Source organism: Alligator mississippiensis, chromosome 10 (genome assembly GCF_030867095.1).
Source record: "Alligator mississippiensis isolate rAllMis1 chromosome 10, rAllMis1, whole genome shotgun sequence".
Lineage (NCBI taxonomy): Eukaryota > Metazoa > Chordata > Crocodylia > Alligatoridae > Alligator > Alligator mississippiensis.
Window position 1 is genome coordinate 35,701,551 of NC_081833.1, and position 13,483 is coordinate 35,715,033.

The following is a 13,483-nucleotide window of genomic DNA, read 5'->3' on the forward strand; positions in this document are numbered from 1 at the left end:
TCAGGTGTGTGGTGCACTGCAGAGACACCTTCTACCCACAATGCCATTGGGAGGAGGAAGGGGAGGGTCACGCTTCCCCATGAGCCTTGCGGAGAGAGGTCCATGCCCTGATGGTGCCTGGTCTGGTCTCCCAATGCTCACCTCAGTCTTCTTTGGAGGGGGGAGCCCTGGAGAACGGCGCCCCTCCAAGCGCAGGCTCCTCAGGACATGCGAGTTGTAGCCCACAGGCTGAAGGAAGCAGATGGAGACTGCCTCACCTCCGTCCTCTCTGGGTCTCTCCTACACTGTCTATCCAGTTATCCGGCGTCGCACAGCTAGGGGCAGGCAGGCTCCTTCACGGCCCAGGCCCAGCAGTGCAGGCCTGCCTCAGCATGGCCCACGGCCTGCCTGCAGCTCTGAGCATGCAGGTACACCTAGTGGGAGACTCGCAGGTCACGCGCAAACCCTCCCCTCAGCCCTCGCCCTCTCCTCGAGGCCTCCATGCAGGTTCCTGCCATTCTGGGGATTTGGGAAATCACAAGCCTGCCTTCACCCCTGCCTGCCCCTCCAGGACAACTCGGCCCTCCCACCTCCCTTTCTCCTCAGCAAGGGACAGCTGGGCTACTCTTTTCACGGAGGGCAGGGCTCACAGCCTCAGCGATGCCATGATGGCTTGGCAGGCCACACTAATGGATCCCGGAGGCCTGGCTGGAAGGCTGCCCACTGCAGTCCCAGACCAAGAAGTGCCAACAAAGCACTGGAGAAATTTGTTGCTGCAAAGGATTCTGGGATGGCTCTTCGGCCACAGGCGGAAGCGAGCAGGACAGAGATACCTGCCTCAGCAAGGTCTCTGTTTTTATGGCTGCTGAGAATGGATGGGGTCGGTCAGGGCTGAGGAAATGCAGACTGGGTAGGACGTGAGGGCTATTAAATGGAGAGATGTAATGGGATTGGGAGCATGACCCAGTTTTCAACGATACCAGGGCTCAGAATCCTCCAGAAATCGCACCCATCCCCAACTACGCCGTCCCTGGGGTTTGGGGTTCACAGAAGGATCCAGCACGATAGATTAACGACCCCCCGGCCCAGCCCACACCCAAAGTATCCCGTGCTGCCAGGTCCTCCATCCTGGCCCATCTGCCCTTACAAACAAAGCAGGATGCATTCAGAATGAGCGATTCCTGGGGCGGTTCAGCCTCTTTCTTCGATGGACTGGCTGTGCCTGCACCACAGGGCTCTCTTTCAGGGACATGTGGAGATGCAGTCCCTTTGGCCTTGTGCCTACCAGAGAACTGGACATTGGAACGCGGTCTCTGAAGGAGCTATCCTCTCCCCTTCCCTTCCCAAATAGCCACATTTCTAGCCTTAACAGGCCTTCCCTTCCTCAGCTGTTCTTCATTTTGGGATTTTGCCCTCTCATTACAAAAGTCTGCAGGACACCTAAGTAAAAGAGCAGCCAGTCAGACAGTTTCCAGCAGCATGAAGGGAGCTGTGCCCACTCTAGTGCATGGTACACCAGACTCTGACATGTGGCCTCTCAGTGAGAGCTCAGGGCGTGACAGCACCCAGACACGAGGAACCTCAAAGCACAATGCACCAAGCCCACCCCTGCCTTTGCTCAGCTGAAGCTTCCCAAGGCTTCGCAGCCAAAATGAAGCCTTACCACTTTGATCTCTTCCTGGAAGCGCGCACTGTATTGTTGTAAGATGAGAATTCTGCCAACGAGGCTGGAGAACCTGATCTGGACTTGGGCACTAGAAAAAAAACAACAGCAGAATAGTTTTGGGGTTGAAGGAAGATCTCAACCTCACATGACCAGCCAGTGAGGCACATGCTTCATCTGCCATACAGCTGCAGGAGGGTTCTAGAGCAGTTGACATAACTCAGTGGTGCCATTTGCAATTAGCTTCTTCCTGCAACGGTCAAACAGACCAGGAGTGACAGGAACCCAGGAGCTGCCACGTATCCAGACTCTGTTACTGGTGGAGCCAGGTCACACTTCCCTTCTGTCAAATGGGAAAAGGATACTATTAACCTGCTTTTGCATCAATGGGGAAATTGAGGCAAGCAGGTTCAGTGACTTCACCAGAAATTGTGCTAGGCGGTAGTGGCTAAGCCAGGATTAAAACCCAGAAGTCTCTGGCTTGCCAGCCCATGCTCAGAACACTAGGTTTTCTTTCCAAGAGTTTCCCCGGCAGTCACTAACGCAGAGCTCAGCCAGTAAACTTGGGGAAGAAGAGCACTGCATCCACTATGAAGATCACTACCAGCAGCAGAATCAAGAACTAGGACTTGCTGGCACCGAGGGTAATAATATGAGAAGCAGAATGTGGAATCCTGCACTGGGGTGAGCTGCTCTAATCCTAAGGGGTGATGAACAGGGATCCAGGTTTTCTGTTCACCACAGGAACACACAGCAGAACCTGGATTTTCTCATTTTAAGGAGAAAACCTGGATTTTTCTGGAGAAAAATGTGGGAAAAGTGGGTTTCGCCTTGTGGCACTTGCCAGCCTGCAACAGGGGGAACAGGAGAAAGGTGGTCAGGCAGGGGGTGCCATGTGCATGTGTGCACGTATGTGCATGTGTACCTGCAGGGGAGGGAGAGCTGAGTTCCATGCTCTCCTCAGGCTGCAGCAGCCACTGTCTCCCATGGGTGGCATCTGAGGCTTGGATGCTGCTGCAAGGGGCTGTAGACCTGGGTACCTTGGGGCCCCCTCCAGCAGGGCTGGGAGGGCAGAGGGCTTTGGGCAGACAGTAAGGGGCACCGGCAAGGCCCAGGGGGCTGTGGGGAGGGGAAAGGGCATGGGCAGGGCACTGGCATATTAGGGCTGTTCAGCGCCGCAAAGCAGTGGGAATGAGGGCTACAGCTGGACCCACAGCCGCAGCTGGACCCATGTCCTGGTGAGCGAAGGGAGCAGGGAGAGCTCTAATTTTTCATGATAAAAAAAACCAAATCAAACACCAACATTTATAGGTGTTTAAAAATTATTTTATTAGTGTTTGAGGCACAGGCAGGCTTCCAAACTGCTTAAAATTGTAAATATATCAATAAAATGTCGTGTTCAACTGAGATCTATATCTATCTATCTAGATCAATAGATAGATACATTAGTGGCATTTAATTTAAATCACAGAAATACATGGATTTGGGGGGTTTTAATTGGAGTATTTGAGATTTTTTCCAGTTAAAAAAATATGAGAGATTTTGCAATTTTTAAACTGCAGAAAGGAATTGGAAGTTATAGTGAAATGCAAGTGGAATGAGTCAAAAGTGTGCTACTGCAAAAAAAAAAAAAGTAGTAATAATAATAATAATAAAGGATAATAGCACACTAGGAGGTGTTAATAAAAGTGTGGTATACAAGTCTTGGGAAGCAATTTTTCCTTTATTCAGTACCAGTGAGGCCTCACCTTGATATTGTGTCTGTTTGGGGGCCACACTTCAAGGAAGATGTGAACAAAATGGAAAGAATTCAGAGAAAACCAACAAAAGTGATTAGAGGTCTAGAAAACACAATATATAAGGAAAAACTGAAAAACACTCAGAATTATTTAGGCTGAAGGAGAGAAAACTGAAGGGCAGTTTGATATCAGTCTTCAAAAAAAAAAAAAAAGGGTTATTATAAAGAGAATGGTATTCAAATGTTCTCTGTGTCCACAGGGAATAGACCAACAAGCAATGGGTTCAGATTGTAACAAAGGCGATTTAGGTTAGGTATTAATGAGAACTCCCTCATTTTGTGGATGGCTATATGCTAGAAAAGATTTCTGAGACAGACTTCTGGTGACCTTGGTCTCTGCAGTTTAAGTGCAGGTTAGATCAATGTTCCATTTAGACAGTGGTGATCCTGCCTTGAGATGCAGTTGACTTAGATGATCTTAAAGTCCTTCCAACCCTGTTTTTCTATTATTCTTCCAGAGGCAGTGGAGTTTTCATTTCTAGGGGACAGAGGCAGAATGTTTAAAGCATTCTGCTATAGATCCAGAGGTAAAAGATTGAGCCTTGCCCTGGACTTGTGCCAAAAGGTTGCCTCCAGTGACCCCATCTATAAATGGGTATCTGGTCAGGAACTAATATGCCTTGATCATGCTAGCCCACTGGATCATCTTCTGGACCCAGCTCAACTTTAAATGAGATCTGTTCAAAGCCTATTTGGCAGCCACGGCAAGCAGTTATCCCAACCTGTGTTGACAGTGGAGATAGAACCCACCTTTCTATGTTCTGCACAGCTTCCATGGTCATGATCGCCCGGATGTAGAAGGACCCATCTGAGACATGCAGAACAGCAGCTGTGCACTCCTCATCTTGGTCTGCAGTTGCTGAGTCACTCAAAACCTACCAACAAGTTGGGAGGTCAAGAAAAAAAACCTGAAACCTCCAACATCTCCAAGAACTGGAGATCACATCCTGTCCTCAGACTTCCAGGGCCCTATTACAAGCACCTGATCATTTACTCTGAAGCCAGAGGGTTAGACTCCCCACAAGATCATAGGGGACCACTTGCCCATGCCTGCCTGTGAGGAAATGAGAGTTAGGCTGCCTCCTAAGGCTAGGGGGGACAGCAAATCTAGACTGTTACGGTCATGTGAGGTTCATGAAGATGCTCCTTTCTTCTAGGTGGCAGTGGGAACAGTAACAAGATCGTTCTAGGGCAGGGGTGTTAGAAATGGTGCAGGACTGGTACACAGACCGGATAAACAGCATAAGGTTGGCCCTGAAAGCTGGGCTGGACCCAGAGATCCTCCCAAATGCTGGCTCCAGTGCACGTGACATTCACTCTGGCCAGTTCAAGACATGAGCTACATGCGGTGCCCACTTTGACCACTCTGGAACCAGCACTACATGCAGTTCTCATCTCAGAATGGCTGGAGTGAGCACTGTATGTAGCATGAATTCTGGGCCCTATGAGTGGGGCCAGTCTAGCATATACCATGTGGGTCAACTAAGAAACCCAGGGACAGCATTAGGGGCTGGATAAGGGGGCTCTCATTCATCTTCTTGGCTCTACACCTTCTTTCACCTTGGTCTTTTGTTTCTCCCATGTTCCTCTCTGCTTGCAGGTCCCTAAGACGCATAGAAACTTCCCAGCCAAGGCAGCACAAACCAAGTGAACCTGTGCTAAAAAGCATCTTTCAGACCTGGACACCATTCTCCGCATCTTCCCTTTCTAGTCTAGGCTATAAGCCACTCACCATAACTGAATCACAGGACTGGAAGGGACTTCAAAGACAATTTATTCCAACTCCCTGCATATAGGCAACATTCACTTTTTCTAAACCATCCCAGACAGATGCCTGCCTCAGATGGAACTGAAGAAGTCCATCATCATGACCCGCCCCACCCCCAATGCAGCAGACTATGCAAAGTTTATATTATTCACAGTCAGGAGGGGATTCATAGTGGGTGCAGTGACACAACCATGCCCTCTTCTGCCTGTGTGCATGTGCAGGGAACTCTCTGACCTCACTGGCATGTCAATGGCAGCCTGTGCCACAGCACTGCAGGTACCATGAGCTCTGACCAACACAGGGTTGCCCAGAATCCCTGGTTTCAAGTACTACTGCTGTTCACTCTTCCTCTCCCTCCTCCTTACCCCCACCCCAACAGTGACTTCAGCAGCAGGGTGGGGGCTGAAAGAGGGAGATGAGCAGTAGCAGTGATGCTCAGTCCCTGGGCTCTGGAGCTTCATGAAAGCAGGGGCTGAGTATTGCTGCTGCCATTTGTCCCCTATCTTTTCCCCAGCCACTGAGTTTAACATATTGCAGGGATCTGTTTCTTTCTGAGCTCCCTAATAAAGGGCTCTTACACATCACTGGCACCATAAGCAAACTACTCTATCCCTTCTTTTATTGTAAAATCAGTCATTCATAGCATGTGTCCACAGAGCTGCCTTGCTGTCCTGCCAGCTTTGTCCCTGCAGGCTGCAAATCCTTTAGTGTAGGGAACTTTGTCTATTCTGTGCCCAGGAAGCACCTCAGACCTTTGGGATACCTGATAAAATGCCAGAGTTGGGTAAAAACCAGAGAAGGGAGGGAGGAAGCAATACAGCTGACACGAGGCAAGTCACCCTCCCCAGCCCTCTGCAATACGGGTAGCTGTGGCTGAATTCAATTTTTTTTTTTTTTTATAATTTTGACAGATAATACCAATGTTTATTTTTAAGCATTTATTTAGATTTTTATCAATTTAACTTTCAAAACTGCATGAAATTACATATATGGGGGGTAGACAATTTATTAATCACAGTATGCTATTATTATAGTACAGTTTAACCAACTGCTGCAACAAACGTAACTACTGCAGGACTGCCGAAAGCTGAGCAGCAGAACCGCCATCAGTCCCAGCTCCGCTTGCCTGTAGCTCCCTCGTCCACTTTGTCACTTTCTCTTCCTTTGTTTCCAGGCCCCTAAAGTTTCTGGGAATTGCAGTCCAAATTATAGTCAGCACAATTCTGTAGGACTGCTTCCCCTATCATCACACTCCACCAGCCATCATTTCTCTTACGGCCCTGTCTATAATTTTGATTATTGATGAAAATATTCTTGTCAGTCTGTGGGTGAGGTGAAACTGACATTTATCAACATTTACTGATAAAAACTGAATGCTGCCAAACCTAACTATGGGAAAGGACTGCCTTGCCAAGCTCTCCAGTGACCCCTGCCAACTGCTGGAAGGGTTCAGGGAGGAGGGAGCTGCTGTGATCTGGAGTGAAGATAGGGATCTCAAACATCTTGCCAACACAATCAAATAGGGCACAAGGGAAAAAAACTCCATCAGGGCTGGGAATGAGAAAAAAAAAGCTATCACCAAGGAGGAGTACTCCTTCTCGGCCCGGGAGTGTAGGAGGGCTATTAGGAAGGCCAAGGCAGAGATGGACCTCAGGCTAGCGTCCAGGATTAAGGACAACAAAAAGTCCTTCTTCAAGTACAATGGGAGCAAGAAGAGGGCACCAGGCAATGTAGGGCCCCTGCAAGACACAAACAGTAATCTTGTGGCTACGCCAGACAAGAAAGTTGATATTTTTAACAGTTTCTTTGCCTCTGTTTTCTTGAACAGGGACCGGGACATCCCACCTACCAGAAGTAGGGACAATCTTGGGAATAGCTCTGTCAGGTCTTGAGTCAGCACAGATGTAGTTTGGGATCTTCTGGAAGGGCTAGACATCTTTAAATCCGCAGGTCCAGATGCCCTCCACCCAAGGGTGTTGAGGGAGCTGGCAAGGGTCATCACGGAGCCCCTGGCCCGGCTGTATGAGCACTCATGGTCATCTGGCCAGGAGCTGGGGGATTGGAAACTGGCTAATGTGGTCCCAATTTTCAAGAAAGGGAGGAAGGAGGACCCACGTAACTATAGGCCTGTAAGCCTCACCTCGGTGCTCAGGAAGATCTTGGAGAGAATCATCAAGGAGCACATCTGTGGGGGGCCTGCAGGGGAGATCATGCTCAGGGGCAATCAGCATGGGTTCATCAAAGGCAGGTCCTGCCTGACCAACTTGATTGCCTTTTACGACCAAGTAACTACATCCTTGGATGATGGTGTCGCCATGGATGTAGTCTTTCTAGACTTTAAGGCGGCCTTTGACACTGTCTCTCACCCCATCCTCATCAATAAATTAAGCGACTGTGGCACTGATGCCTGCACAGTTGGATGGGTAAAAAATTGGCTGATGGGGCGCACCCGGAGAGTAGTGGTGGATGGGTTGTACCCAACCTGGCGAGATGTGAGCAGTGGGGTACCCCAGGGCTCGGTCCTCGGGCCCACACTATTTAACATCTTCATCAGCGACTTGGATGAGGGGGTGGAAAGCATGCTGTCCAAGTTTGCTGATGACACTAAGATGTCGGGCGAGGGGGACACACTTGAAGGGAGAGAGGCTGCAACTAGATTTAGACAGACTACAAAAGTGGGCAGATGAGAACAGGATTGGGTTCAATGTAGACAAATACAGGGTGCTGCACCTTGGGAGAAGGAATCCACAGCACACATACAGGCTGGGGAGTTCCCCTCTTGAAAGCACAGAGGCGGAAAGGGATCTTGGAGTCATTATTGACTCCAAGATGAACGTGAGCCACCAATGCCAGAACGCAGCCAACAAGGCCAGCCATACCTTCTCATGCATCCAAAGGTGCATCTCAAGCCGGTCCAGAGAGGTGATACTCCACCTCTATGCAACTTTTGTCAGGCCGCAGTTGGAGTACTGTGTCCAGTACTGGGCGCCACACTTCAAAAGGGATGTGGGCAGCCTGGAGAGGGTTCAGAGGAGGGCCACCCACTTGGTGAGAGGGCAGCAGGACAGGCCCTACAAGGAGAGACTGAGGGACCTGAACCTGTTCAGCCTCAGCAAGAGGAGGCTGAGGGGGGACCTGGTGGCTGCCTACAAACTCATCAGGGGAGATCAACAGCAATTAGGTAGAGCCCTTTTCTCCCCAGCAGCACCTGGGGAGACAAGGAACAATGGTAATAAGCTGATGGAGAATAGGTTTAGGTTAGAGATCAGGAGGCAATATTTTACAGTTCGGGTGGCCAAAATTTGGAAGTGGGTCAGGCTAGATGATCTGTTCAGGTCCCTCCTGACCCTAGTCTCTCTCTCTCTCTCTCTCTCTGGCAAGAGACAAGCAAATCCTAGTGGAAGAGAAAGCTAGAGCCACAGAAGGGGCATTTAAGAAAGAAAGGGAGCACTGGGAATTTGTGAGACCCATCTTTTAATGCAGGGGTGGCAACCAGCATCACAAGCAGCCTCTGGGTATGGCACACAGCAGATCAGGGAGAAAGCAGGGAACACAGTAACAGACAGGAGAGGTAGCAAGAAACAGAAGGGATCAGGTAGGGAGCGCAGGGCATGAAACAGGAAGCAAAAGCAACAGATCAGGCAGGGAGCAGGAAACAGCAAGAAATCAGGCAGTGGAAGAGAACTGGAACAGCATTCCTGACAAAAAGGCTGGCTCTTACTTCTTTGATGCATCTTAATTACCCCTTCAACCCCCACTGAGATGTTGACTTCTCCACCCACAGTAGTAACCTGCCTGAGTCACTGAAAAACAGCAGATCGAGGCCTAGAGAAATGTCACAGGCAGGGTAGCAACCTGCAGCAGAGCTCCTCATCTAGCAGGGCATGGGGAAAGTGCAAGCACCACACAGGAGGGGGAGCAAGCTCCACAAGTCACCTACTTTCAGGACCTGCCCAGCCACGGGATCATCACTGACTTCTAGCTCTTCATATTTCAACAAGAGCTTCAAAATCCAAGGCTGAAGGACATAGGCTTTAGAAACAGACAACTTCTTCTTATCCTCTAACCTGAAAGAGAAGAGCCAGGATGTCAGTTTGCAATGCTTGTAACAGGAGGATGCTCATAACTGCAGCTTTACAAGTCAAGTACAGAGACACGTGCCAAAGAGGAGAAGAGAACTGGAGGCCACTGCAACAGCAAACAGCACTCACAAAGGAGCGGCCATTTGGAATGATGGAATTGACACTTATACCAAGCTGGATAAGGCCCATTGACCCCCACTACTGAGGTCCCAAACTGAGTACATCAGTTCTACCCTCCTCCTGACCATGGGACACCACTGCGCAAAGAGATAATCAGTGAAGTCTTGTGCACCAATCCTGAAGTGCCCAGCATGTGAATCTGGTGAAGAGAGAAGCTGGACTCTGTTCCAACACAGCATCCACATGTTCTTCCTGGATCCCCTCCAGGATAAATCCCACAGATTTCATCCCACCCACTGTTTGCCCTTCCTGCAGTAGATTCCTTTGTCTGTTCTCTAGGCACCCCTTCCATTTTAAATCCAACACAAGGCAGCAGATGAGGCTTCCTCCCTCATCTTACTTCCTCGTTAGGGGGCCTGTATGCTGTTTCTTTGTGACTGTATGTTCTTAGGAGCAGAGGCTATACTTCCCACATATCTGTACAGCAACTGGTACAACAGGTCTGGGCTGATGGAGGATGCTAGGCTGCAACATGCTCAGTAATAAAAATAACGGAGCGTACTTGTAGCTCAGAAAACGGAACCTGTCTCCAGCAGGAGTAGGGAGGTGCAGCCACTATAAGACACTTTGGTTTTTACCTCCTTAGTTGCAGACAAGCAACTATACCCTCCATCTGCACAACATGCCATGCTCTAAGGCAGCCACACCACAGAGAGTCATAAGTACAAAGGAAGTGACAGGAGATGCAGAGCTCCAAGCTGGCAGGACAAGGCAATCTACTCCATCACCAGTCTGATGCCACAGGCTGCAATGGCAAGGTGGAAAAGATTCTTCCCCCCATTCCCCTGAGGCCTTCCCCTGTTCCCACCACCCCTAGAGTCTCCACAAGCAGGCAGCCTTGCTCCGTCGTACCATGGAAGTAGAATAACCCCTTCATTCACTTAGCTAAAAGCCACCTATAGCACACCCTCCCTCCACACTGCACAGGGGAGTCCATATGCTACAGATCCCAGCCCTGCAAAGAGGTGGCCCCTGTTCAGATTCTTTGTATGCAGACTCCCCTCTTGCAGGGATTCACAGGCATGTGAAAATGCAGCTGTTGCCATGCTGGCTTCCTGATACCTGGGGTTTCCTCCTAAAGGTTTGGGGATGAAAACATGGCTGACAAGAGATATGAGAGTTGCAGAGTGGCTTGGCTGGCTCTCAGTCCTCCAGGAAGGGGTCCCTGGGGAGTTACAATGCCCTTCTCATCCCCAAATCCTTTTCTCTGAAAGCCTTCATAGGCTCTGCAGCCACAGATAGACTTCAACATCTAAACCAGTGGGGGCCAGCCTTTTTGACCCCACACGCTTCCCGATTGCTACTCCAATCCCCTTTCCCTGCCTCTTCAGCTGCATTCTGTCCTGTGCTCCCTGCCTGATCTTTCTGCTCCCTGCCCCCTCCCCAATCTACCATGTGGCATACACAGAGGCTGCCAGTGCCACTTGTAGCAACTCACATGGTGCAGAGCAGCAATTCTCAACCAGGAAGCTGGGGCACCCTGGGGTACAAGCAAGATCCTTTCAAGACTAACACAGCAAGTGTGAGGAGATAAGCAGATAAAGGCAGGCTCAGACTCCAGGGGGGCTCTGCATAGACACCCCGCTACCGCTATACTATAGGGCCCTAGCCTTACCCTTAGAGCTCCCTGGGCTGAACCACACTCCCCACCCTGTGGGGCAGGAGCAGAAGCAGGGGTACAAAGCAGAAGCCAGAGGAGAGAAGGGAAGCCCACAGACTCCAGCTGCTATTGCAACTGGAGCAACGGAGAGAAATGGTGGCTGGATGGGAGCCAATGGGCCACAACTTAAGCCCCTGAAGGCTGCACACAACCATGTGCCTGGAGAGCCCCACAGGCGGGAGGGGTGGAGCAAGGGGTGGACCTCCTGCAACCCTGATTTGGGTTGTGCCCCAAGGTTGGGAGCCACTGCCCTAACCATTTCTGTTGCCCTCTGCTGGACTTCCTCCAATTTGTCCACATCATTTCTGTAGGGCCCGGGGGGGGGGGCGGCAAAACTGGACACAGTACTCCAGATGTGGCCTCACCAGTGTTGAATACAGGGGCAGAATCACTTCCATCCATCTGCTGGCAATGCACACCTACCAGTGCAGCCCAGCGTGCTGTTAGCCTTCTGGGCAACAAGGGCACACTGCTGGCTCACATTCAGCTGCTTGCCCACTGTCAGCCCCAGGTCCCTTCCTGCACAGGCAGTCAGCCCCCAGCCCCTACCCCTGAATGGGACGGTCCCCTCCTCCTAAGCGCAGGACTTTGCTCTTGTCCTTCTTGAACCTCATGAGATTTCTTTTAGCCCAATCCTCCAGTTTGTCCAAGTTTCTCTGAGTTAAGAGTAATAGTAAGAGTAAACCAACACACCACTATAATCATGACTACTAATAACAGCAGTAACAACAAGGATGCTGCTGGTGCTGCTGCTGCTGAGGAGGAGGAGGAGGTGGCAGCGGAGGTAGAGGGGGAGGACGCGGAAGAGGACGCGAAACCTTCAGCCACTTTCCAGCTCTTGTTCTGTGCAAGAACAAGCCGGCTGTGCGGCGGCCTCCCATCGCCGCGCTCCGCCAGCCGGGCTCCTCCGGAGCGGGGAGGAGCGGCGGGTCCCCGGCGGCCCAGTCCCTGTCCCCGTCCCCCGGTACCTGCACGAGGCCACGTGGCGCAGCCGGCGCGGAGCCGCCTTGTCGCCCATGCCGCCGGCCCCGGGACCGGGTCCCGCTCGCCGCGGCGGCGAAAGAGGCGTCGCGGCCGCGGCACAGGAAGGGGAAGCGGCGGGGCGGGGCGGGGCGGGGCGGGCGGCAGCTCAGAGCGCAGCAGGCCGGACTTGCCCCACCCCGCCCCGCGGCTCCGGGCGGCCGGGGCTGAGGCGGGGCCCGGGCTGACGGGCGGGCGGACGGGCGTGGCCCCCGAGCCGCCCCACCCTGCGGCTCAGGCCGAGCTGCGCAGCTGGCCGGGGCCCCCCCGCCTTGGGCGCACTTGGCCCCTGGGAGCCGCCTGCGCAGGCGCCAGCTGCTCCAGAGCCGGCTGCGCGAGTCCGGGCCGCCGCGGAGTCGGGGGTGGTCGCAGCCCTCCGGGGCGAGGGCCTGGGCTGCCAGCGGGGAGGAAAGCAGCCCAGGGCAGGCTCCCGCCCCGCTGCAGCTGAGCGCCCGCCCAGCCCGCGTGTCCCGCTGCAGGGAGGCAGGGCCCTGCTGCCCCGCGGCTCCGGTGCCCGGCTGCCGAGCCCGCTCTTCGCCTGCCGGGGCTTTCCAAGGCTCCCCCTGCTTCCAGAGGCCGCCTGACGTTCAGACCTTCCTCTTCCCTTAGCACCTCCGCGTCGGCACACAGGGATAGTGAGAGCTGCGCTCACGGAGAATTAGGGCCGGAAGGGACCAGAGGTCATCTAGACCAACCCTTGGCCTGAGGCAGGGTCATTCCTATCTAAACCATCCTATACAAACCCATAATCTAACCTTTTAGTAGAAGTACCCTCAACCCTCACCTGCCACAGGTAAAGCAGCCAACATTCAGCTTCTGTAAAAGGTTAATATGCGCTCAAGAGATTCCAGGTACAGGGCTATCCTCCCCACTACAGAGGAGGGCAAAAACCCCCACTGTCTGTACCAATTTGACCAAGAGGTCAAATTCTTTCCTGACCCCAAATATGAACATGGTCTGACCCTGAGCAGAGGGGCAAGACCCTCTAGTCAGGAACGTCCAGCTTTAAGACCTGGCAGAAGCCTTGACAAACCCCAGTCAAAATCCCCAGCCTTAGCTTCAGCCAACACCCAATACATCTGAGGGAGGCTTCAAAACCCTCTGACAGCTGTATGAATGGGCAGGGAGTACTGAGAGCAGCAGCTGGGACTCCTGGGTACTGTTTCTTGCTTAGCTGGGATAGTGCCCAAGGGGCCTGTGTTATCCACTGACCAGCAAGCGTGTAACGACTAGGCAGGTTACAGCAAATGTGTGTCCCTGCTCCTGGGACAGGGGATGCGGCCTGGGTTGGATTCTGGGAATCCCTGGCTACAAAACCAACAAAACTACACTC

At 52.1% G+C, this 13,483-nt stretch overlaps 1 protein-coding gene across 3 annotated transcripts in view; it reads right to left on the reverse strand.

The window, feature by feature from the left end:
• The window catches only part of ACD (ACD shelterin complex subunit and telomerase recruitment factor), a 34,562-nt gene extending 22,326 nt beyond the window's left edge, over window positions 1-12,236 (reverse strand). For 2 of the 3 annotated variants that reach the window (XM_019488998.2, XM_014599283.3), the window contains exons 1-4: window positions 12,099-12,236; window positions 9,149-9,275; window positions 4,191-4,315; window positions 1,643-1,733 (exon numbers count right to left, since the gene is read on the reverse strand). In XM_019488998.2, coding sequence (XP_019344543.1) covers window positions 1,643-1,733; window positions 4,191-4,315; window positions 9,149-9,275; window positions 12,099-12,148 — 393 coding nt within the window. In that variant the 5' untranslated portion in view covers window positions 12,149-12,236. The remainder of the gene's footprint in view (window positions 1-1,642; window positions 1,734-4,190; window positions 4,316-9,148; window positions 9,276-12,098) is intronic. The other variant, XM_006278237.4, reaches the window with a different exon arrangement.
• Between the last annotated feature and the right edge of the window lie 1,247 nt (window positions 12,237-13,483).